The following is a 25,099-nucleotide window of genomic DNA, read 5'->3' as shown; positions in this document are numbered from 1 at the left end:
ATTTGGATTGATGAAGCAAGTCTTTGAGAGGACCTGGGGGGGGGGGATGTGGAACCAAGCAGTAGTTTTAAAGATGTGTTAGCAAACGTGGTGTTAATGCTACTTACTGGAAATGATGCCTGAAGTCATTAAGTGGTTGTTGCAAATGCTAGGGTATGTTTCTTGTTCCAAATCTGCTAGAATTCTTAAATAAAAGCCAAATTACACTTTTTTGCCAATTACTTTTCCAAAGGAGAGAATAGGCCAGTCCTAGTGAGTACTGCTTAATTTTGGTAGTGGCTTCATATATAGCTAAGACTAGCTTTTTATCCCTAGTTCTCTGTTGTACAGCTTGTATGTGTTGTTCCTAAGCTCTTGTTTCTGACTCTTACTGGCTTTGTATTTTTTTCACCTGAAATATGAAGACAAAGTGTCTACTGTTAGTAATAACAATCTTCTGCTGCCATTTCTCACTCTGAAAAGCAAGCTGGTCTGGCAAACTAGACCTTAAGGAACACTGCAATATAATGTTTTTTTCCTTTACACAAATTCTATTCTATCACTTGCTCAATGCTGAGAAGCAATTCTTGATACAGAACTTGCCTCTGCAGCCATGGTTCTTAATTCCTGCAAAATGATAACCCTCCTGGCATTTATCTTTACACACAGCAATAGGAGCTCTTACTAAGGAGCATTGTTGTTATTTAATTTGAACAGTAAAGTATCTTCTTTATAACTATATAACTGTTACAAGTGCATCCACTAAATTAATTGTCATGTTTAATTGTATATATTCCTTAATTTTAATGATATCAGGCAAGAGAGAATTAACCGTGAATGATGTCCTGTAATTGGAGTCTAAAGTAACAACTTGTGTTGATGCATGGAAATGCACCACAGATGAGTGGTTATTGCAACTATCTGCATTTCAGAAGACACTTTGTGGATACAGGATGACTTGCTGCATGGAGAGATGAAATGATAAAATAAAGACTGGATCTTCTTTTCAGTTACTTATTGGTGAAATATTTGTATCTCCTTAAAACATGAGTCTAGCAGCTCAAAACTGAATTGGGGAGGGGGGGGGAACTCTATGTGCATAATATTTAGAAGTAGGTCTAGTTTGTCCCTGCAGTAATTTCAAGCCCTAGTGCATTTGTAAGAATATGAAAAACTGGATAGAGAATCAGTATAGAGGGCAAACCTATCCTTTGTTTACTTTGCCTAATAATTCAAGTCTGCTGAGGTATGACTTGTACTTGCCCCCATCCTGAGACTAGAACCAAAGTTTTCTGTGAAAATGTACTGAACAACTCGCTTTGGAACAAATCTCTTTTTCTGAAGTAAATAATGGTCTAATGCTTCAGAATAATTTTTACATTATGAATAATGATCAATGGATAACAATACTGGCTGATGAAAAGGGAAAGAAGAAAAAAAGTCTCAACTCCCAAAGGCTCTCCATGATTACTGAAACTGTCAGCTCGTATTGATTTTTAAGTAATCATGATCTTGATAACTCTCTCACTGAGAGAACATGTATTGGAACAGTTTCCCAGTACCCTGACTGCGTGGGTAGGGTAGGGTATGATGATTCAAGTCAGGGTTTTCCGGTGAAAAGTAGAGAACAGAAACAAGCCATTCCTGTAAAAAAACTTGTGTGTCTTGTTGCTGTTGGCTTAGAATCCTTATGAAGAGACCTTTTGTAATAAAACTGCATTGCATTTTCCATCAATGGTTACACCCACAGAACAGCGAATGTAACCTGATCTTCTTTCACTGAGGATAAGTTTTCCTTGTGCCAAACTTTCAGTGCATCTCAGGGACCTGGGATTGCCGAAGGCAGATCTTCTCAGGAAAGATTGCAGTAAAGAAGGTATTGAGTACCTCAGCCTTTTCTGTGTTGTTACCAGGCCCCCCACCTATTCAGCAGTGGGCTCACGTTTTACCTAGTCTTCATTTTGCTGCGGCTGTACTTAAACAAGCATTTTTTTGTTGTCCTTTATGTCCCTCACCAGAATCAACTCTAGATAGGCTTTGGGATGGACCCCGTCCCTGCATGTTCAGGTAGTGTCTCTGTATTCATCCTGAGTCACCCATGCATGCATCTACCTCTTGTGTGCCTACTTTTCATGTCAGCTTTGTTAGGAGCGTTCTGTTCATCCATGCAGGCCTCCTGCCACCTTTGCTTGACATCCTGCTCATCAGGGTGAACCATCCTGAGTGAGGTGATACTTGAAAATCAACCAACTCTCCAGAACCTCTCTGCTTTTTAAGATTGTATCCTATGGGATTTCTCCAAGCAGGTCGCTGAAGAGGCCAAAGCCTGTTCTCCTGAAGCCTGGGGTCTGATTTTCTTGTTTCTTCCTTTCAGGATCCTGAATTCCATCATCTCATGGCCGCTGCAGCTAGGGTTGCACCTGACCTTTGCATTCCCAACCAGTTCTTCCTTGTTTCTAACTGCAGAGTGCCTTCTCTCTTTGGCTTCTCAATCTGTATCTATCTACTAATGAAAGATGGTATTTTGAGCTCACAGTGTGTGATAGGAAAAGTACAGTATTTCTCACTGCAGTGGAGGTAAGCAATTTTCATATTAAACTGACTTTCTGTGATGGCCTAAGAAGGTTTGAATTGAGCAGCTGTCATGCTTGATCTTTGTCGTCAGGTAAATATGGTGCATAAATGAAATGACTAAAAACAGAACTTAGGAAAAAGTACTGCTTTGGCTAGTTTTACAAGCCTTATGCTTGGATATCTTTGTGTATGCAGTTTAAAATGTCTGGGTATGCTGCAACTGTTCTGGTCTCATTGCTCTACAAGCTGGAGTTGTGACAGTTTTCAGTCACTTGGTTAGGATATGGTAAACCTTGTATGGTAATTCCAAAATTGTCTAAATTCTTTAACTGTCCTGAAAGGTAGAGCTTGTTTCAAGGCAGTCTCAGTTCAGGTTAGCAGTAGGCAAAGACCAAAAGCCTCGTTCTGTAATGAATGTAAATCTAAATACATTTGCAGTTCATAATGATATTCAGGAGTATTTGATATTCTTGTGTTTATCCAGCAATGCATCTTTTTAAAGTAGGTGATAGAAAAGATTGCTTTTTGTCTTTTCTTTTTAATGGACACACTGATGGCAGTACCAGACTACGTGTTCTTTTCAATGTCTATCTTCTGTTTGTGGGAATAGTAATGTATAATGGTATTAAACTTGAACTGCATTTTAGTAGCTGAGTCTTTGCATGAACTACAGGGACAAGCCTGTCCCTCCTTAAATGCTGAAGAATGCACAAGAAAATAGCTACAGAAATTAATTTCTTTAACAAGTATTGTCACGGAAGTGCCAAAGTAGCAGTATGAGAGATGGTGGTTTTTTCTGAGTTGATGAGGAGCATTCTGGCCTGTACTGGATAAGTCACAAGTGTCACCTTGGCTAAGTCATTGTGTGATGGCAAACAGTAATGACTGTTCTCTTTCGTCTTTCGTTTTTTTAAAATTCTTATCAAATAGTTGCTACATAATGTAAGGAGCAGGTGCATCAAAATGGGAAGCTTATTAAAGGTTGAACCAGGAAAGTCCATATCAACTTGCTTGCCCATTCTAGTCTTTCAGCCATTTTCTGGGTATCAGCTCTTCAGCTGCAGAAGGCTCTGAAGATTCCTCCTGTCAAGCAGGGAAACTATTAAAAGCTGTCATCTGGAACTTCAGTTATTCCAGCTGAGTTGCTTCCTCTGCTGTCTTTAAACCTTTTCCTGAGTTTGGAAGAGGCTGCATATTGCAACTGTTTTTGAGGAGGGAAGCATTAATAAAACTTCCTTTTCTTATGCAGGCCTTGTTTTGCTTGCCTACACAAATACGTCCTCCAAAGGAGCAGAAACAGACTTCAATCAGACTGATAGTCAGTACATGTGCCAGCCAGATAACTTGTAAGTTGCAAGAGTTTTTGGGTGGATTTGGTTCCTGGTGACCACAAAGTCAGTTAGGTTTTGAAAAATTGACTTCTCATTTATGAGTAAAGTATCTATTTGTGCATAAGCAATGAATGGTTAAACTGTTAATCTCAAAATGGGATATAGTAGTACATAACTGAATGGAACAATTAGTGGAAAGATTTAGCTGTATGCAAGCTGGCATGTTCAACCTTCCTATTTAAACTCTATGGAAACCTTGTCAGTTGCTAACATATATCCATGTAGTCATCTAAACTTGCTTAGGGGATGTTTTTAATACTGAAGTGTGTGATGTACTGAATGTTTATCTTAAGGGTTATCACTATAAAAAATGCTGCTTCAAGCACCCAGTCAGAAATTACTGGGAAGGTTACTTTCTTTGGTGTATCTATCTGCTTTTAAAATCTTACTTTTTTTGTAACTCTGCTCAAGATTGATCTCAAAAGATGTTTCCCATTTCAGCCTCTGAATGTGTATACATGTGTCTAAATATCCTTCAGCTAAGTCTTCAAAAGCTGATTTGGTTACAGAAAAGTCACAAAAACACTCAATACTTGAAAGAAAATTTATTCTCAAGTGTAAAAACACTTTCTTAAATTGCTGCACAACTTTTATGAGGTTTTAGGTAAGAGTAAGTTAGTGAATTGACTAGTGTTTGTTGGACTACACTACAAATCACTTTGACAAGCCTTGCTGTCTTTGCAGATTTTACAGCAAAATAGTTGTGCTGAATAAGTGGTAAACAAATGGAGTTTATCTCAAACTCCAGAGTGGTAGCAAAAAGGTCACTTTTTATTTAGCTTGCCCTGATAGAATGACAAAAAAATTGGGTTGTGAAGGGCTAGTAACTGCCAAACAACTGACTTAACTGTAGCAACTGAAGAAGTGCTGCTTGATTCTTTGTCATGCTTATAAAAAATTCCCTTTTTCTCAAAAAATCAAAGGGTGGGGAGTGGGAACCTCAGTAAATTTTAGTTGGGTTTCAGCTTGACTTCAGTCTTTCTCTGGGGAAAAAAAAAGGTAATAGCATAGCATTTCTTTTACTTAAGTTAGTGCTGGAGAAAACCTGCATTCCTTAGCTCTCTGACTAGACTCCACTGGCACTTGAGCTGTCAGACCAACTGAGCCCATGCCACCCCTCATGCAGCAGGAAGGGATGTATTTTTCTGTTAATCTGATTTTTTTTTAAATCTTCCCAGCTTGACATCAGTGATAATCGTAGTTCACAGCTGTAGAATATAAAGTGTTTTATCTCTCAATTGCAAGCTAATGTCTGGCATAACAGTTTTGCTCTGGCAATTGGAGGGGGGTGGGGGGGAAGGCAGTTGGAATCTCTGACCTGTTCTCCAATTACTCAGGATAGTGAAATACTGAAGAGACTTTATGATCCTGAATCAGTTGCTAACTGCTACCAAGAGTTGTTGCTTAGCCTTTGTTGTGGCAGATTTTTACATAGCTGTCTTGCACTTTTTTCTTGCAAAGAGCTTTCCTGCACATGGCTTATTAGTTTTAAATATTTTGGTGATGCTGATAATTAACCTTGTTACTGTGTGGCAATGGAGGAAGTAAGCTGTGAGGGCGTTTGTAAACTTGATGGATCTAAATTCTGCTTTCACAATTGAATGTAATTCCTTTCTTCAGACAGGTTTTCCAGTTTGTTTGTTAGCTGGCCCAAAAACTTGTATTTCTGTTTCATGTAGTATAATGATTCCTCAGAAGAGTGGTTCTCTTCTGTTCCATTGCTTTTAAATTTGGAGCGACTTCCTCAAATAGGACAAAATGTTCTTGGGAACAAGTGTAGCTTCCTATTACAGGAGATGCTTTTAGTCAAATTTGCAGCAATATGTGTGTTTCTTTTTTCAGCCACACTCTTGTAGCAGGTAAAGGAACTACATCTCTAAATGTGTTTATCTTACACAGATTTAAAGGATTTTTTATTAATTTCTATCAAACTTCTAAAAGTATTTAAACAGTTAGAAATGGTACCTATAACTTCTCAAAGCAGTAGCAATTATATACTGTCAAGTGTTGGTGGCACTTTAACATCCTTATTCTAATGTGGAGTTGATTTTTTCAGCTTTCTTCTAATGTGACACAGCAATGGTCTGCTGTTATATGTGGACTGGATAATATTATGTATTTGTACAGTGCCTGGCACAATGGAGCTCTAAAATGCTAACAAATTCCAGTGAAAAAAAATTCTGGTTGAAAGAAGTTGAACTTTCTGATGTCTCTTCATGACTCAGTGTCAAATTTAAGGATTAATTTTTAAGACAAGTTCATAGAAGCTTTACTTCTGTACAACTTTGAACTAACAGTGACTAGGATTATTCCTTTTGTATGCAAGAAGTGAAGCCAGACTTTGGCCAGCTTTGCCAATCATGGGAACTTAACAAAATAAGCAGTTTTAGCCTAGATATTTGTATGTACTGGATTGTAACCTTCAAGTTGCTTGCTTATACTACCTGCCTTCCCCCTTTGTTTCAATTGAGAATAATAGTAGCTTCATGTTACAGAGCTACACTGAGAATGTCTGTCTGTCCAATCAAGCATGTTCAGCTGCTACTGTCTACAGGAAAAGGGCCAAACAAATCCATTGGTCCAAAGACAAGTCCCACAGGTTTCAATATTATGTGAACTAAGCTTTCCAGTAGGGACTGCAAGAGTAAGAGTAGTGCTTTCATAATGCTTTAATTGGGTGAACATAGAGAAGTAGAATGTAATGTATATTAATGTTAGTCCAAAGCACTGTTGTAGAAGCAGGCTGGCTCCAGCATTGTTTTGGGTAGAAATAGGTTTTAATGCCTGAATGTAGACTGTAAAAGTGGCTAAGAGTAGATTCTACTCAAGGTGGCATGGAAGACAGTAATTGTTCTGAGTGCGAATTTTTATCACTTAATTCATTCTACAGACCTAATTTCTCAAAGGAACCACTGACATCTAGGAATGAGATTATACCACTCTTACTGGTTATGTCATCCCATAGTAGAAGATTCTGACTACATTGGTAACATCTGCTGCTATGCCATAGTCTATTAGCCTTTACCACTTAATCTCTTCAAAGAATAATTTTCAGTGTAAGTCAAGAAATAAGTAGCAAATGCTGTTGTAAGTAGTTGGTTTTAAAGCTTTTTTTGGATGTAAAAAGTAGTTTGTTACTTGACCACATAGTAAATTTAAGTTTTATTAAAAACTAATTTTAACAGCAGAGTAAGTTTTCATCTAACTCAGAACTAATGCCAGATTAGACATTTCTTTGTTTGATTTTTTTTTTTTAATATCCTCTATCAGTTATTTCTGCTGAGTGGCTGCTTTGTAATAGTTTGGAAATTCTTTGTGATGACTCTGCACATAAGTGGGTCATCTTCTACATGCTGAATTCCTTGCAGAGCTGGTATAAGTGGTCACGAGCATTGAAGGCAAAATCAAGCTGGAAAATAATCACATAATATCAAGTTTCTGACACACTTAAGTTTTAAATGGTACTATAAATGAGCACCGTCCCTTGGAAAACACCCCACCATTTCTAGTCCTTATTCTATTTAATGTAACTGGATATTGTTGTAGCTAATTAAAACATCACCTTTAACATATGAGCAATGATTTACACCATTAACTTATTGTACACTTGAATTAACTGTTAGTCAAGTAAAATGAGACTCTTATGAAAGACAAATTGTCCAATATGTTACAGAAGGTGGATAATCACTATGAAATACCATGTTAGTACATATCGTGCTGGTGAAGAAACATTTACTGTGGGAGGGCTTATGCCAAAAGGTGACTGCTGCAAGTTTCTGTTGCTTCGACCATGTATTAGTGAACACATGAAGATATTATTAATATAATATTAAAAACTCAGTGAAAAATGTTACTTTATCAATAAAGCTGATTTTAGATGAGTATGTTTCCCTTGAGGGAAACACTAGGATTAAACAAAGTCAATGAGGGACAGAACTCTGTCTAGTTCCTGCATTTGCAGATTGACTTAAATAAATAGATTAAGGTACCATCTCTTATGTATTCCTTCTCTGCCTCAGTACATTGTTTAGCACTAAACCTGTTCTAGTTTTTGTAACCCGTCAAGGTAATGGAAATAGATAATTGCTTGATGGGGCTGCAGCGCTTATGACAGGGAGATGAGAACAAGTTCAGTAACTTGGAAAAGCGTCATGGGAAGAGGTGGGGGGAATTGTCATAAGAATTTCAGAATTGCTTAGAATGAAGGGTGGTCTCATGACATGGCTTTGGCAAAATAGTTACATTTAGAACATGTTGAAAAGCAGTGTCATGCAAATAGTGGGGTAGTGAGTATTCTTTATCTATCTACTGAAAAATGCATTGTGCCTATCAGGTGAGTGTTTATTCTGATTTGTTGTGTCTTAAAATCAATGCTGATTGGTATTCCTCCTCCCCCTGCTATCAGAGGTGTTCAAAACTGCTTTTTTCTTTATCATGCTTATCAATTTTGTCTTCCTGCTTCACCTGTTACTGTCTTGAACTTCGAAAAAAATTTTGTTGCTCTGGAACCACTGATGCTCAAGGAGGGAGCTCATGAGGGAAGCAGTGCTGACCTTTCTGTGGAAGAGGGAAAATCAGTGTTGAACAGTCTGGTATTCAGAAGTCAGTACAAGTTTGTATATAACAAATAGAAGATCCTAAAATTTGGTGTCTGGTAGCCAAACTACATTTTCAGTTGTGGTACATTAAAATGCCTCATATAGCTAACAATACCTGTCAAATTAGCAGTGTTTTTAAAAAAAGTAAAATGGGTTATAAAAAGTAACAACAGATAATTGTAATTATCTAAATATCAAAGTGAAATTAAGGCATTTATAGTGGACATCTGCCTTGCACCTGATTTAGTCAGACATCTTAGAAACTTGAGAGGAAGAAACTTCTCTACTGCTCTGCGTCTGAAACTTATTCAAGAAGTAACAGAGAATACATTAATTTGTCTTCTTTTTTCGCTCCTTGAATATTTTCTGTGCCAACACATGGATAAGTGAAATACCAATTTAATAATATTGTTACAGAGACCACCTCCAACTTAGTTTGTCATTCTGATGAAGGAAAAAACAGCCCGGGGGGAAAGTCTGTTACTACTTATGTGAAGCTATAGCTTGGGCTGGTTTAGAGACTGTGCAGTACAGCATTTATCTATATTGGAAACACAAATTCGCATAGGCCACTCTGCTGTATCTGGGAAGAAATCTTTCTTCCACTTGATATGATCTATGAACTTGCTATGATGAGGCTTTTTATTACTCTGTTACTAACAGAGCCAAAAAGACTTAATCTTAAGTAAAGTTTCTAGATACTTCTACTTAACACTTGAAGGCTGGGGGAACAGGATGCATCTCAATTACTGTGGGGTGGGGAGGGCAGTGCTGGGATCCTCATCAACCAAAATTCTCTCCAACATGAGATATTAGCAGATTGTCAAAGATGATGCAAACCTACCAGCAGCATCATGGTGTTTGGTGGTTGCTTGCTTTTCAGACAAGCATCTCAATAAGGAGAGAATTTAGCTCTGATATCACATGTGATATCTTTTAGTACAGTACTAATCTGCGTATACATCTGCAGCAGCATTTATGTTAAGAGGTGCTCTAAAACTTAGTGGTGATTCACTGGTCTGGGTACATGGAAATGAACTGGAAGAGCGTTTGGAAACTACATGCTGTTTGGTATGAGGCACTTTCCTTAGATTTCCATGTAAGGTGAAAGTAGCTAGTTGCAGCTGTGAATCTCATTTGTAGAGGACAATTGCTGTATCTTATTTTTCCAGGTGAGTTTTGTATATGTTCAAAGGTCAGAGCTGACTTATGTTATTTGATTGGAGTTATACTGTCTTAAAGTAGTTTTAACTCAGAAGTACTGGTTTAGAAGAAGAAACTCTTCTCTTGACAAAAGAACTGATTTCCAAATTACAAGAGTTCTGTAAAAAGTATCATATAATCAAGTATGTGCTTTTATTTCCTTTATGTTAAGTTGTGCATCCTGTAATTAGCTAACCCATCCAAGCCTCAGCTCTGTACTGGTAACAGAGTTAGTAGACAATACCAGCATGAATAGAAGTCTTTTCGTACCCAAATAATGTCACTTGCTGGTTTCCATATGGTTCTTGTTTCATAGTTATGTATTTTACTTGGACAGCAGGATTTCCTTAGCCTCAAGCCAATTGAATTTGTCTTAATCGTGAGTGTAGACAGGTAGGTCAGTTTGCTGCTATTAGGGACCAGATGGCTGGAGTGTTCTAATTTACTTGACTTATTGCCAGATGACTTTGAAATTGTACCTTGCTATGCCTGGAATGCAGTCTCCAGGGTAATCATGAGAAAACCAGGAGCCAGTATACAGCTTCCATATTCACTAAAAGGCAAAGTAGATAGGCTCTGATTCAGCAGTCTCTTTAGGTTCATGCCTGGCTTGAAGGAAAAGTGGTCCTGTCGACTGATGTCATTGGTAGTATATGTGCATTGTTTGGTGTAAACTAGAAGCAGGAAGAGAATTCAGCTGCATATTTCTTTGGACTTATTTTTCAGTCTGTGATTGCATTAGCCTATTCCCCTACAGATAAGTAGAAAGACTTAAAGCTTCTTAAATAGTGTTAAAGTCACTAATTGCGCGTGACATACCAATCCCAATTATAATTCAAAGCAAGATGAGAGTAGAATGAAGAAATTGGAGGCTTGCTTTGTTAAATGCTTCCAAGAGAGCCTTTGAAGGAAAAAGATAGTTTTGTGTTTTTTAAAAAAAAAGTTGCATTATTATAACTGACTCTTTTCAGTCTTATTGGATGAGAAGGATTACATTGTGAGGAGTAACCTGTAAGCCTGTTCTCTTAGACTTTTCTAAAAACACTTCAACGTTGCTTGTCTCTTCTGTAGTCTGTAGAAAGTTCTATCTTTACTGGAAGCTGTTTATGTCATCTGATGATGATTTTTGAGTGACTTGTGAAGTTTAGGTGTGACCAAGAAATTTCATGATGCACCCCAAAGCTGTTTGACTTGCATCTGGCAAAATTTTATTCTTTGCTGCTCTGCCAGGATATATGCAATTCTGTTTTGCTAACATTTACCACATGGATTATGGTAGTTAAAAGTCAGGGCATGGTAAAACAACATTCACTCCAACACTGTATTTCTAAGAAAGAGCTGAGCGAAATAGCTTGAAATACCAACAACTGGATCTGCTTGATACTGTAAATAAAAACAGAACATGGGTTGCAATCAAAATAGTGTGACTGACAACAATGAAGGTAAACAGCCCAGTTCGCTTTTCTGTTGCTGCTCCTTCCCAAAAGCTTTCCTTGTAATTTGGCTCCAATGACTGGTTTCACAAAGGGAAAACTGAACAACTGTGAAGTAGTTACTGAGCCCTTGCCACTTTTGAACTCACTGAGACACACTGTCTCTGAACTCAGTTTGAGATAAAGGACCTGCTTTCTAGGCTAGGATAAGCCTTGTGGGGAGGGACGAACTCCGTGAAAGGTATAGGATACAAAACTGGATACCATTAATTTCACTCATCATTTTTGTTATATTGTCATGTGTGAGTAAGACCTCCTCCGTCTGTCACATGAATTCAAAATACTTTCATGAAGATTTAATTCTTTCTGCCTATGGTGTATTTTTTTAGTCTGGACTGAAATGTACATCATCTATGCCAGCAAGGAGTAGGCATAAATGTGGTGTAACTTTGGCTTGCTTCTAGCTCTGCTTGATGGATTGTTCATAGTCTTGAAATCTAGACTAGTTTTACTTTCTTAAAATGCAGGGTCGGGGAAAAGGACTGGCAACTCTGTTTTGAGCTGGATTCTAAACATGGATATGCAATGTAGAAACTGCTGTCATTGTAGACTTATAGCAAATACTTAAGTTTTTTCAGGGCAGCTAAAGAAATCGAGAAGGAAGTTGCAGAGAACTTCATGGAACTGCACTGATGTACAACAAATTTCTGATAAGCTGCAAGGAAAATTTCACTTCCAGCATTTGGCAAATTGTCAAATTGGTATTGTCAATATAGGCATTGAGAAGAATCTTGGTTTAAAAAGAAAAAAAAAAAACCAAAACCCAAAACAAACCCCCTCCCCCCCCAAACCACCTCCAAACAATAGACTTCAGACTCTCATTTTAAATATTTGTGTGTTTTAATCTATATGATACATGCAGTTTGTACTTTCAAACTTCTAAAAGAGAACTAGATGCTACTGGGTGTTTGTGGTGTCTTTGTTTAAACAAACTCTTAGAGAATTACAGAAGCTGAAACTATTTCCCCTTCTCACTAAATAGCTGTTCTTTGCTCTATCCAGCAGGCTAAGAAGATGGGGAAAGGAACCTTGTGGGGTGCTCATGTCTTGTCTTTCCTGCCGTACAAGCAGACATGACAAAAAGCTGCAGAACTGGTTATAAGGAAAAACCTCAACCTAATCAGAAATTTTTCTTCTTGCTTTTCCATGGAGAAAATACTCCCCAGCAAGAAGCTTAAAACATACTGATCATCTCCTAATTAGTGGCAGATAAGAGTGCATGACACCTACAAGCAAGGTTAAAAGCCAAAAGCAGCAGGAAATCTCAATCTCCTCCTGGTTCTTCTAGCTGCATTCCTAGACGGCTTCTCAGTGGCCATATATGCCCTCTGACTTGTGCGTGTCCCATTTCCTTTAAATTTCTAGACTTGTCATCCTCATGTTCACTGTTGTTAAGTAGCAGGGAGCAAGCAGAGAAGTGGCTCATTCTTTATCTCAATTCAACTGGTTTGCCTCTAATCTCCCAAGAGTATTGAAATGAATATGGGTGGGTAAAAGTTGTAACTATGAAACTGTCTTGGTAAGTTTTGCTTGAGAGCAAAACTTCCTCTCTGCTGCTCTGGGCAGGTACAGTGTTCAAGAAGTTATGGTCTCTTTACTGTGTTAACAAGTGCAGTTTCTTTGGAACCATGAGTAATGGCCACTTCAGTATTACTTAAAAGCAGAAGCTTCTATTCCATGGAGGCTGTTGCTTCCCAGTTAGTTAGGGAAAAATTATCTTAGGAGGTACGAATCCTGTTTTTTCCACATGTATGCTGTTGGATATAAATAAAATACAGGTTTCTCAGGTAACTGTTCTGTATTAGCATGAAGCTTGACAAGCCTTCTGTCTGAAATAGGGAATGTGTAGATATTACATCTTAAGGGGGGAAAAAAAAAATCTTCATTCCCTTGGCATTGGAGTATGGAGAAGGTAGAGTTGAGTGAATCTCTACCTTGTGTTACACTGCAGTGTGTCCAAAATTGCTGAGCCCATGTAAAATTCAGTCTGAAGAAACAGGATCTTATTAAAACAAAAAGTAAGAAACAAAACAAAAAATCCCCCTAACCACAAAGGTAAAAAGGAAAACCCACAAAACTCCTCTGGGGTTGTGTATTTCTAGTCATGAATGTGGCTTCATGTTTTGAGACTTTGCCTGTTAAATAGTACGCAGAGTACATTTGTTCTTGACATTCCATCTCTATACCTTTGCTACAAATGCAAAGAGCAACTTCTGGAAAGGTTAATTAATAGCTATGGAAATATGAAATGCTTTCCTTTGAGCAACAAGATTTTATGTTTAAACAGATTCAGTGAATATGTGCTGTATTGGTGCTTAAAATATGGTAAAAAGTCCTTTCTTCTAGAAAGGGGGGGGGTCTTTTTAATAGAGGCCTCATGGGAACTGCCTGAAATCTTGTGTCCTGTCTGTGTTCTGTATAGTACTGAGGATATTGGAGGAATGAGTATTTCTGCTTTATGATGGACTTGGAAGAGAAATGATCTGGTTTTGGAGTTTAGGACAAAGACTGTGTCTGTTTCAGGAAAGTTTTGAGGTTTAAAACTCCCCACAAAAAATGAAAATGGGAATTGACTCATATCCTATATGTTACTTTCTTTTGAAGATGAAAGATCCTAGCTAGGCATAGCAAAGAATGTCCATATGTATGTATAAATATATAAAGTGTATATATCCATCTATAATTAGTTGATAATGCTTCTTTGAGTAGTGAACTTAGATATATCCCCTTATAGAAGAAACTTATGCTTTCCAGACTGAATGAAGAAATGCTTTTTGTATGGTCTAATAGAACTAGAAGTAACTTGCATCAAGTGTGTTGTAACTTGAGCAGAAATTGTTTCTTGGTTGCTCCTGACTGGCTGTTCAATATAAAATAGCAATAATGATTGTTAGAATGACCTTCAAATTGAAGCTGCCCCCCTGTTGTAAGCTTTATTTTTCATGCGTTCTTTAAAAACTGTATATCCTCAGAATTTTTTTTTTTTTAAATAAACTGAACTATATGCAGATTGGTACAACTGCAAGAGAAATAAATCTTGAAGGCAATGGGATTTCCTCCAGTGGTTCTCTGGAAATAAAGTATTACTCTTCATTTTCACCTGGTGACAGCCTTCTGTCTGAACAATGTGTAATCCACAGTTTATGCAAATTAACCCTTTTCTGTGTCATCTTATCATGCATGTGTGCATACAAACATGTGGGAAATATAAAAACTGTGTTTCGTGAGTGCAATGCAAATAATCAGAACAAAGCAGGCATATTCTCTCGTGGGTCATGTAACCCTGTCCCAAGAAATGGGGCATGAGATACATTTATAATTCTGCTCCTGAGGCATTATGTGAAATTTAGGAGTCAAAGCAAGACTGCAGTGCTGTGCACTACAATGGAGCACAGCTGTTAGTGAGCCTACAATAACCATAAGAGACAGAAACCTATCGTAACTATCATAAAATTGAAGACCTTTAACCTCCTCTCCCCTTCATTACTTAAAATATCTATGTGAATACTTCTAAGTGTAGTACTAATAAATTAAAAAAAAAAAAAAATTAAATGTAGGCTAGGCTGACTCTGTGTTTTAACCAAATAAAGTAATAGGGCCAATGTACTTCTATAAAGCCCCTCTGAAAAGGACCAGACTAGGGAGACACAGTTTTTTGGCAAGCAGCATAAATTTGCAAGGAAATGGTGCTTCTGGAAGGCTGTACAGCATTAGAATTGGCAAGTGCTGTGCATACTGGCACACTACAACTTCTGTCAAAAACCAGCAAATCTTTAAACACTAGCTGATGGGAGATTGTCAGGGCTATCTTGTCTAGCTTGAGCAGACCTGGCAGCTCTTAACACAAACTAGTGTCTGGGTTAAAGACCTTCTGCTTTGTGATGCCTTTCTGAATAGCTTATTCAGCTGGAAAACACAGTGAACAAAGGAGCTGGAAATATTTTGTCAAGTTGGTGATCTCACAGTCCAGAGAGCCAGCTACCAATTATAAAGACTTCTATTGTATAACACAAGAGCTAGTGTATGGAAAACTCCAGATCTTACTCTATCTCTTTCTTTATTAGCTTCTGCATAATTATTTTTGCCTAAAGGATGGTGTGAATGTGGCTGTGGGGTGTGTTCTCAGTAATTAACTACATTTTTCTAATAGACTAGGTTGAATAGCAAAATGGGGGTAATTTTTTTTAACTTTGAACTTGATTTCTGATTTGTGGGGATTAGGAGGGAGGGAAGGCTACAGAATTCACAGTGATTAAGTTTTTACAACTAAGTGTAGCAAACAAATAGTATTGTTTCTGTGGAGAGTGGGAGGAGGGAAAAGTGCCCCCTCCCCCCCCCCCCGGTTAATTTAGTAGAGATGTTGGCAGGAAACAACGTATGATTTCTAAAGCATTAGACTAACCACAATATATAGTGGTCTCAAAAACAGACACAGCAACAGCAAACCCAGTGAAAGGAATTATCATTATTACAAATAATTTTTTTTGTTGCTATTTTGCTATTTGTTTTCATCTAGGCTTTACAGTGAAATTCTGTATCTTAAGTATGACTTCTTTCTCCCGCAGGTTGGAAAAGAAACTGTGCAGACAACAGAAGACCAGATCTTGAAAAGGGATATGCCACCAGCATTTATCAAGTAAACTCATTTTATTGTAAATCTTCTATTGTAGGTACAATAGATAGATTGTTGTAACTCATTTCTGCTGTACAGATTAGAAAATACTCTTATGTTTGAATAGCTCTTTGGGGTCTTGAGGCTGACCTTTGTCAGGAGCGACCTTTCTGCCAACAGTGACTTTTCCTGTTACACTCTATATATACGGGTACATATCTAGGGTATTTCTTCCTTACTTGTGTGCTGTTGTAGTTTTGCCGAACAGTGTCAGAGATAACATGGTGTTCTCAAATATTTTCTATTAATTTGGTTGGTGGAAAAGCGTGAATTTGTCAGTATAGGCAGCTGATGCATGATCTAATCGCCTGGAAATCTAAGACATTTGAAGAGGAATGACTGACACTCTTAATTCGTGGGTCAGTGTCAAGTATAACTGACTTTCTCTTTCTGCTGCCTTAAGTCTTAAAAATCATATATCACTTCTTGTTGTGGAATTGCCAAGCTTCTTACTGCCAACTGAGCAACTTTCACTTTGTGAAGTGGCTTTGCCTTACAACCTACTGAATGTTCTGACTGCTCTATTAGTGTTGTCCAATTTGTACAGAATGACTGAATATTTTACTGTATTCCCAAACACAAAACAGACAGTCAAAAAAAGAAAGCATTGGGGCAACTAAGCAAATACTAAAACGGAGAACAGAGATGATGTCTAAAGAGAAAATTTCTGTTAAGCAGTGAAAAAGGACTTAGTTTGTTGCATTGTACGTTGACAAAATGAATGATAAAAGAAATGTCTAGGATCAGATGGCATTAGTGTAAGAATTCAAGAATGAAATAACTGAATTATTAGTGAAGTACAGTCTCTAACTTGAGACCAGCCGGTATGTCAATCAAGGTGACGCTACTGCCTGAGAAACTTTTTAGGGGGATCTGGGGAACAGGAGGTCTATATGTCTGACATACTCTTGGAGCAAATGACTAGAAATTCTAAACTAGAGAAGAGGATTGACAGATCCCAAATACATATGATTTGCTTTGGGTGAATTGGCAGTGGAGGGAAATTCTGCCTTATAAATCTGTTGGTGTTCTTAGGAATATCACAAACAGGGATAAGGGTAATCCAGGTGATACAGTATATACTGATTTCTAAACTTTCTGGCAAAGTCTGAAGGCTTTTAAGAAAATGAAGTAGCCACAGGGTAATAAGAAAAGTTCTTGTATGGAAAAGAGAAAATTGAAAGGAAAAATAATGTGGTTAACCCCAACAATGGCAGGAGGTAATGCGTAGGGCTCTAGAGATTTCTGCTGGGATAGTGGTTTTCACTATGTCCACAAATGCCCTGGAAACCAGGATGAGCTATGAGTCAAAAATACTTGCTGATCACCCGAAGTCTTATACAGGGTAGTGAGATTAATGGACGACTCTGAGAAATTACAGCAGGACCTTATTAAACTGAGTGACTTGATATTAAGTGTGGATGAAATTACTTGGAAGGATCTGAAATGATGCACACATGGGAGAGCAGCAGTTCTAGCTTCAGATTGGATGATTGACTCTGAACTGACCATTACCAATAGTGAGCAAGGTCTTGGAGCTGTGATACATTGGTAAGAGCATCCATTATATGCTCAGTAGTGGTCAAACAGTAAACCAAATGTTAGGTTTATCAGTAAAGGGTGAGAGACCAAAATTTCACTGTATATTTTTCTCCCACATCTTGAATACTGCATGCACTTGCAGTCCCTCAATTTTAGAAAGGCTGTAGTAGAACTGGAAAAAGCTCATAGAAGGACTTTGAGAACAATCAAAGGTATGGAATTGCTTCTGTATAAGGCAAAGCTAGGTAGGCTGGAACGCTTCAGCCTGGGAAAGGTGACAGAGGGGATTGGGGGCCTGACAAAGGTCTAAGGAAATGAGAGTTACATGGAGAAGATGGAAACTTGCACTTCTCTTCCTGTGCAAGAACTTGATGGGAGCATTGCTTTAAGCTAGTAGTTTATAAACCAACAATAGGGAGAGCTTCTTTGTATAGCAAGTTATATACTGTTAAAATTCTTTGTATAGGTTTGGAGGTTAATAGATAAGTACTTAAAGGAATCCATCGTGGGTTATCAAATAGACAAACTGCAGGAAATCCCAAGAACTGAAAATAGTTGGAGGATGGGAGAGCGCCCAGAGGAAGTATGATAAATGCTTATCCTGTTCTTAACCTTCCTTGGGCATCTACTTGCAGCTACTTTTGGAGACAGGATACTGAGCTAAATGGGCCTTCGATACAATCCACTACAGTATTTATTGTGCTGTGTTGCTGGTGTGTGATCTTGTTTGGGTGTAGAGGGGTTTGATTTTTTTTTTGAGAGGAGTGTTTATGTATTGAAATGAGACCAAAACTTTTGTCTTGCTTCTGATGAGTTGTATACAAACATGTAATTTTGATTGTGCTCATTTTCTAGGATGTGTAGAGTTTTTAGTTAATTTCCAGCTGCTTGTTCACCTAGACAAGTAAGGGATTAAGCAAAAGAGATTTACTTATACTGCAACCAGTCTTTGACCAACACTTAGCAGATTGTGGAGACTTAAGTAGTTAAATTACTGTAGAAATGTGATCCAAGCACTGCTGAATAGTACCACGTTATGCTGGGTGCAAGAACTTTTTCTGCACCAATTCATGACTGCTTGAATTGTGATATGATGAACAGTAGGAAACAAAGCTGTCTGTCACAGTAATGAAACTTACTTCACATAGTACGTACTTGCTATCCTAGATGCAGTAATATTGAGTTAGGAATGTTCAATGGCCTTTATGAATGATAATCTATTGCGTTTGTTGTTTTCTTGTTGATGTGGAGTTTATATCAAAATGAACTAATACATGTTAACAGTTCCTTGTTAACACTGTGGAGTGTATTGTCACTGATGTCTGTGCTGTGGGGTAAGCGACAGTCATAGGTGAGCTGCCAAGGGAGTCTTGCCTGTTCCTGCATTAAAGGGCAGGGTTTGGATGCAGAAAGTGAAACAGATGAGGGTTGGTTTTTTCTTTCCTGAGAGGAGGGGTTTTGGTTATAAAGTGTTAGTTCAGGAATTGGCATTCCTCTTTAAGGGAGTGCTCCAGTAGAATTGGTACTGGCACATGGATGATGGGATAAGGAGCAGTGTGCGTGCGCTAGCACCGCATTCCCTGTCTATATTTACGCCATTTAAAAGGACCACCAGTCTTGAGGAAATCACTCTTGGAGGATGAGGCAGAAGATCTGTTTGTTCTTTGCAAAGACTTAGGTTTTGGCTTGCCTGAGACTGGCATTCAGAGTTCATAATGAATATATATGACGGTAATCTGTGAAGTTTTTCGGTAGGAGTGTGATTGTGCAGCAAAATAATTTGGCTGCTGAGAAGCTATCGTGCATCTCTTTGCTTGCTACTGACATAAACCACATTGGAATTATTGACCTAGAGTTAAAAAATGCTGTGTCTTTATCTTTATCTTAATTGTCTTAATCACCAGGGAGTATGAGTAATGCATATAATTTACATCAGATGTTTTGCAATGTGTTCATATTACTTGTTATACTTCTCTTGTGAGGAAGGAAAAAGCTGTAATTTCTAGGCAAAGAATAGGGTAACACCTGATTTGTTTACACTGAGAATAAAAATTTGGCTGTGTTTAACTTGCACACGCAAACTCATTTAACAAATCAAGCAGTAATGCTATTATATATTAACATTATTTTGGTAGCCAAGCTGGAGCTGCATTGCTGGTAACTGTATTAACAAATTAATGTTAATGTAAAATATTTACTTTTTAATTTATATATCTAGAACTGTGAGTAATCTAAACTGTAATGAGTAAACTCACTACAACTTAAGTGATTAGAAATTGAAACGAGCATTATTCAAGCATCAAAGGCATTGTCTGGCATTTTTGGGCAGGCATCTCTGGGAAAGGCAGAGGTCAATCCTAAAACCTAAAAACCAAAATGGTAGTTTAGCATAAGCTAAATTTTTTTCCCTCACATTTCATAAAGACGACACCAACAGGAATGAAGCTGATTGACTATCAAAAGTAGTATGGTTGGAAATATCATGACCTGTGTCTTCTCCACAAAGAATTTGGCTGGTGTTAACATAGCTTTATTGTAATCATGCCTCAAAAATAAATATACATTTTTTTATAAAGCTGGGGTTTTTTTAGGTTGCGATATAATACAGGGATTAGAAAATTCACCATAGCAACGAACTTCCATTAAAACTTTTGAATTTGTTTAATTCTTGTGATAGAACAAGCAGTTCATTGCAGTGAATATTTTTAGTGGTGGGTTTTTTTTTTTAAAATTAAATTAATTGAATTACTTTTTTCCCCAAATTCTAATGTTTTGTTTCATAGCATGTATGCTTTGCAGGGGATGGAGGGTGCCTGGTTTTTAAACACCACTCTGCTTTTTTGTACGTAGTGCACACTCCTGAAGTCTTTCAAATGCATTCGGAAGTTTATACAAAATAGACTTCGCACAAGTAAGATGCAAGTTTACCTTTCGGAGATTCAACTCTAAAAACTGTAAAAGAAAACTTTGAAGCTGTAGAAACTTTATTTTTGTTAATTATGGTGACTTCTGGGGTAATACACATTCCTTTCTTTACAAATGAAAAAGCCAGCCTTTAGATAATCATTAGTATTAAACAGATGACCATGAAATTGAACTGTAGGAAATTAAGTATTTCTGAGCCTGTAGCTCTGGCCTGGCTGAATAGGTGATTTGTTTAATCACTTTCTTGGCAGAATTGAAAAGAATAAATTTGAGAAGCAAGCACGGAAATCTAATTTAGTGAAGTCAGTTGACTTTGAGAATACACTGCATAGGACTGAGCAGACCATTCCCACTTTCTGCCTTGAAGCCCTCCTGTATTTTCTTACTCAGTTATGAGTTACCACCATCTGATGTGCTGAGCAGATGTCTCACTAAAGAGCAGGTTATGATAGGGTCAGCTGGCTCAATTCGATCTACTCTAGGGAGCCATTAGCTGAAAACTTTACTTTCTGAAGAAAGTATGTCTTCCTGTAATGGGTGTCTTATTTCTAGTATAGTTAAATTTAGATGTAACCATTAAGTTCTGCCATTTGTGTTAACAAGGAATGTAGGCGAGAAAATGGGATAAGTGTGCAACTTTCCAATAGTACTTAACTGGAAGTATGATAAAAGAGCGTGTCCAAGTGGTCAGTAGAAAATGGGCTATATGACAAGCATGAAAAAGTTGCGATAAGAGATAGTATTGCTGTAATAAAAGGGTTTCATGTTTGTTGGAACCGTGTGTAACTTGAATGAGCACATGGCACTCACAGGCATAGAACCCATACCATAGACTACACTTATATTTCTGTCAAAGAAATGGGAGGAATGTCACAGTCAGTGTGGTCAATAACTTCAGTCGTGAATAGCATAGCTAACATGGAAGTGAAGTCTGAATTTTGTATTTCTCTAAGCTGTCATGAACTAATTACAAGAAGAGAACAAAACCGAAAGGTTTTCAATGTTCCAGTTCTTGATATATTAAAGTTGTTGTGTTAAATGGCTTGATGGAACCTAATTTCAGAGCTCATTTGCTTATTGTAGTACCTTCTGTGTTACTGTAATTACGTATTGTAATATCTTGCAAAACCTCCTTTCTGTTTTTAAGTGTGGAATTGCAAGCTGCATTTGAAATTCATACCTTTTCACTAAATCCTGTGGCTATTTAAAATGCTATTTCTGTCGTGAGTGTTAACAGACTGTGAAGAACTGGACTTACAGCTTCAATGAGCAGGGCACAGTGTCTTGGTTTTCTTAATACTACGTTCTTCTGTCTTAATGTGTAGCTGTCACTTAATATTTATTAATAGCCGTTGCTTCTTGAATGACAATGCAAATACAAGGCTGATAAAGGTTAGCAATTACTTTGATTGTGAAGTCCTAAAAGAATAATTGGTTTGTTCCCTGCCCTGTGGTTTTAAGCACCGCACAGCTGCTCGCTCACTCCCCCCCCGGTGGGATGGGGGAGAGAATCAGAAGGGTAAAAGTGGGAAAACTTGTGGGTTGAGATAAAGACAGTTCAATAGGGAAAGCAAAAGCCGTGCACGTAAGAAAAGCAAAACAAGGAATTCATTCACTGCTTCTCATCGGCAGGCAGGTGTTCAGCCATCTCCAGGAAAGCAGGGCTCCGTCATGCGTAACGGTTACTTGGGAAGACAAACGCCATCACTCCAAACGTCCCCCTGCTTCCTTCTTCTTCCCCTAGCTTTATATGCTGAGCATGACATTACATGGTATGGAATATCCCTTTGGTCAGTTGGGCTCAGCTGTCCCGGCTGTGTCCCCTCCCAGCTTCTTGTGCACCCCCAGCCTGCTCGCTGGTGGGGTGGGGTGAGGAGCAGAAAAGGCCTTGACTCTGTGTAAGCGCTGCTCAGCAGTAAGACATTCCTGCATTATCAACACTGTTTCCAGCACAAATCCAAAACACAGCCCCATACCAGCTTCCATGAAGAAAATGAACTCTATCCCAGCCAAAACCAGCACAGAATGAAAGGTGTTTTGCCGTGTTGGGACCTCTCCTTAATGACACTGTATTGACTGCTGTACATGGAATACTTCAAACATTCCCTACACTGGAAGATTGCATGACTTCTGAAAAACTGTTGTACAGTCACGGGTTAATTTCTTGTTAAGATAAATACAATAAATACTCTTGCTTTTCAAACTTGAAAGGTGTAGAATGATCAGTTTGCTTGCAGTGCTTTAAGTAGTAAAGTTAAAAACAAATCCAGCATTTTCTCAAGTCTGTTGTCATACAGACAGAAACTAACCAGCAAGTTTTGTCTGATGACTTTCCACAGAGTGGAGAATGCCTGCACCAAACTTGTTCGGGCAGCCCAGATGCTGCAAGCAGATCCTTATTCAGTACCAGCTCGTGACTATCTAATTGATGGATCAAGAGGCATCCTTTCTGGAACATCAGACTTACTTCTGACATTCGATGAAGCGGAGGTAGGAATCCCAACATGACTGACATAGGTATCTGCACAGAAGTATTATTAATTCAAATATCCACCTAACTGAATTAGCTAATCTAAACTATTGAGTAGATGAAGGTGTGTTTGATCGTTTTAGCTTGATTGGAAGAATATTTTGCATTCCTTTCTGTCAGAAGGAGCTTAGGCATGTTGCTCTGTTTTGTTAAGAGCATCTTTGTATGACATAATGTTTAGGCGTTGCCTGTGATTATTCCTCAAAAAGGCCAGATCCCATCAACCCTGTCTTACATCTTGCTGACACTTTTCTGTATTCCCTTCACCATACCCATTACTGATCCTTATGTTCTCTGTATCCCGTCACTGAAAAGCCCTAGGCCACTTCCTAACATGTCTGTCTGAGTCATTAGCTGTGACAATTTAATTGGCCTTGGGGCATGGGAGGTAATACAAATTTGGACTGTCTGGCTGGTTAGCCAGAAAATGTGTTCTGATAGAGGTAACAGTTGCTACATTTTGGCTGCTGTACAAGCCAAAAAGCAGTTCAGTGATGCTGCTTGTCCATCCTCAGATGGACAAAAAAAGCCGGCGTTGCAAGGAAACTTAAAAAGGAGGTTTTGGGTGTCTTATATTTGAAAATGTTTCTTTGTTACAAATCTTTCTTACTCTTGTGATCATCTTTCTGGGAATGTGGAGTCTTCCTCGTTTCTAAATAGCAAATATCATGCTATTATAAGGAAAGGAAGCTTAGAAATGCTGATGTTAATTCTAAATTTTACCCGTGCAACAATCTGTTAATCTATGAAATTGTGTTATTCTTCCTGCTGTTCTGAGTAGTCTAACATGGCATCCTTGTCTTTCATTTAATCAGCTCATGGTACTGTTAGCACGTTCCTCTGAAATGAGGAGAACACTATGGGATATCTCTGTGGCACTTGTGATTACATTATTTTAAGTGTTTTTTAATAGATACTACGAAGTGTTATAGGACAGAATTGCAAGGAAGTTAATAGCTTTTAATCTCCCTGCTTCCGGTGTTTGGGAAATGAGTTGACTTCTGTGGAGTTAATGCTTCATTGAACTAGTCTCTGACAACTGCATGTTAACCAAAAAGAAAAATATTAGTCTGGAATGACTGACTTTTTGAAAATACAAAACTTGGCATGTCTCTATCCTATGTTTCAAGATAAACTAACATTGGGACAAAACTGAAATGACTTTTAGAGGAAACTAGATCTGTTCTGGGGACTGAACACTGCATGTGGTTGATATGAATTAAATGTTAATTAACTCATTCTTCAATGAGAATTGTATGTGGTGTTGTCAGAAATAATGTGGTTCAGGAGGTTAGAAGATTAACTGACAGAATTCTGTTTTGGAATCAAGTATGAACTGAAAAAGTTAAGCTGAAGCAGATGTCCAGAGGTAAATAAAATACAGTCTTCACAGATTTTTCTGGAAAGCTTAAGATGTTGGATCTACCTTTCCCACTGGAATGCTGGATAATGCTTTATCCATATGCAAAGCTGTATGATGAATAATATTTCCTCTGAAAGCTTGGAGTCTGCTTTCTATGTAGTTTTGCTTTGTGATTTAAGTTAAATATTTTTTTGTTGATGAAATTGCAATGAAAAACTTCAAGCATGCCAGCATGCTTAAATGCACTTCCTTATAACCTATTTTCTCAATGCTATCCTTCATTTATCATACAAAGTGAAAACACTGGAAGTAGGATTTTACATTTCTGAGTAGTGGAATGCTGATTAAATATTGTCTTTGTCAATACAGCACTCTTGAGTAATGGCATTGTGGGTAACTTAATCAGTATCCCAGACCTTTGTGATTGCCCATACGTCATGTTAGCAAATGCTATACCTATTCTGTTCTAATAATAGGCTTGCATTTCTAATTCAAATGTAACTTAGCTTCATCTAATAAATGATGTTCCTTTTTTAGGTCCGTAAAATCATCCGTGTCTGCAAAGGAATATTGGAATATCTGACAGTGGCGGAAGTAGTAGAGACTATGGAGGATTTGGTGACATACACAAAGAATCTAGGGCCAGGTTTGATTTGCTACAGCCTATCATAAACATACTAAGTATAGCCTTTTCCATTACCTTTTTTTCCCCCCAGCACCTTCCTCACCCAAGTTTCGAGTGTTTGGACGATGACAAAGCAGTTGCTTTGAAAGTATCTGTTGGAAAGAGTTTTAAACTAGAGGGTGAATGATGACTATTTTCTGATTC

At 37.9% G+C, this 25,099-nt stretch overlaps 1 protein-coding gene across 2 annotated transcripts in view; it reads left to right on the top strand.

Moving 5' to 3' along the window:
* Window positions 1-25,099, top strand: part of VCL (vinculin) — a 63,747-nt gene that overhangs the window by 7,151 nt on the left and 31,497 nt on the right. For both annotated transcript variants that reach the window (XM_075155347.1, XM_075155346.1), the window contains exons 2-4: window positions 15,804-15,874; window positions 22,717-22,867; window positions 24,808-24,916. In XM_075155347.1, the coding sequence (XP_075011448.1) occupies window positions 15,804-15,874; window positions 22,717-22,867; window positions 24,808-24,916 (331 nt within the window). The remainder of the gene's footprint in view (window positions 1-15,803; window positions 15,875-22,716; window positions 22,868-24,807; window positions 24,917-25,099) is intronic.

This window comes from Calonectris borealis, chromosome 7, assembly GCF_964195595.1.
Source record: "Calonectris borealis chromosome 7, bCalBor7.hap1.2, whole genome shotgun sequence".
NCBI lineage: Eukaryota > Metazoa > Chordata > Aves > Procellariiformes > Procellariidae > Calonectris > Calonectris borealis.
The sequence above is the reverse complement of the archived record's forward strand: the minus strand, read 5'-3'. Positions and strand labels throughout refer to the sequence as shown.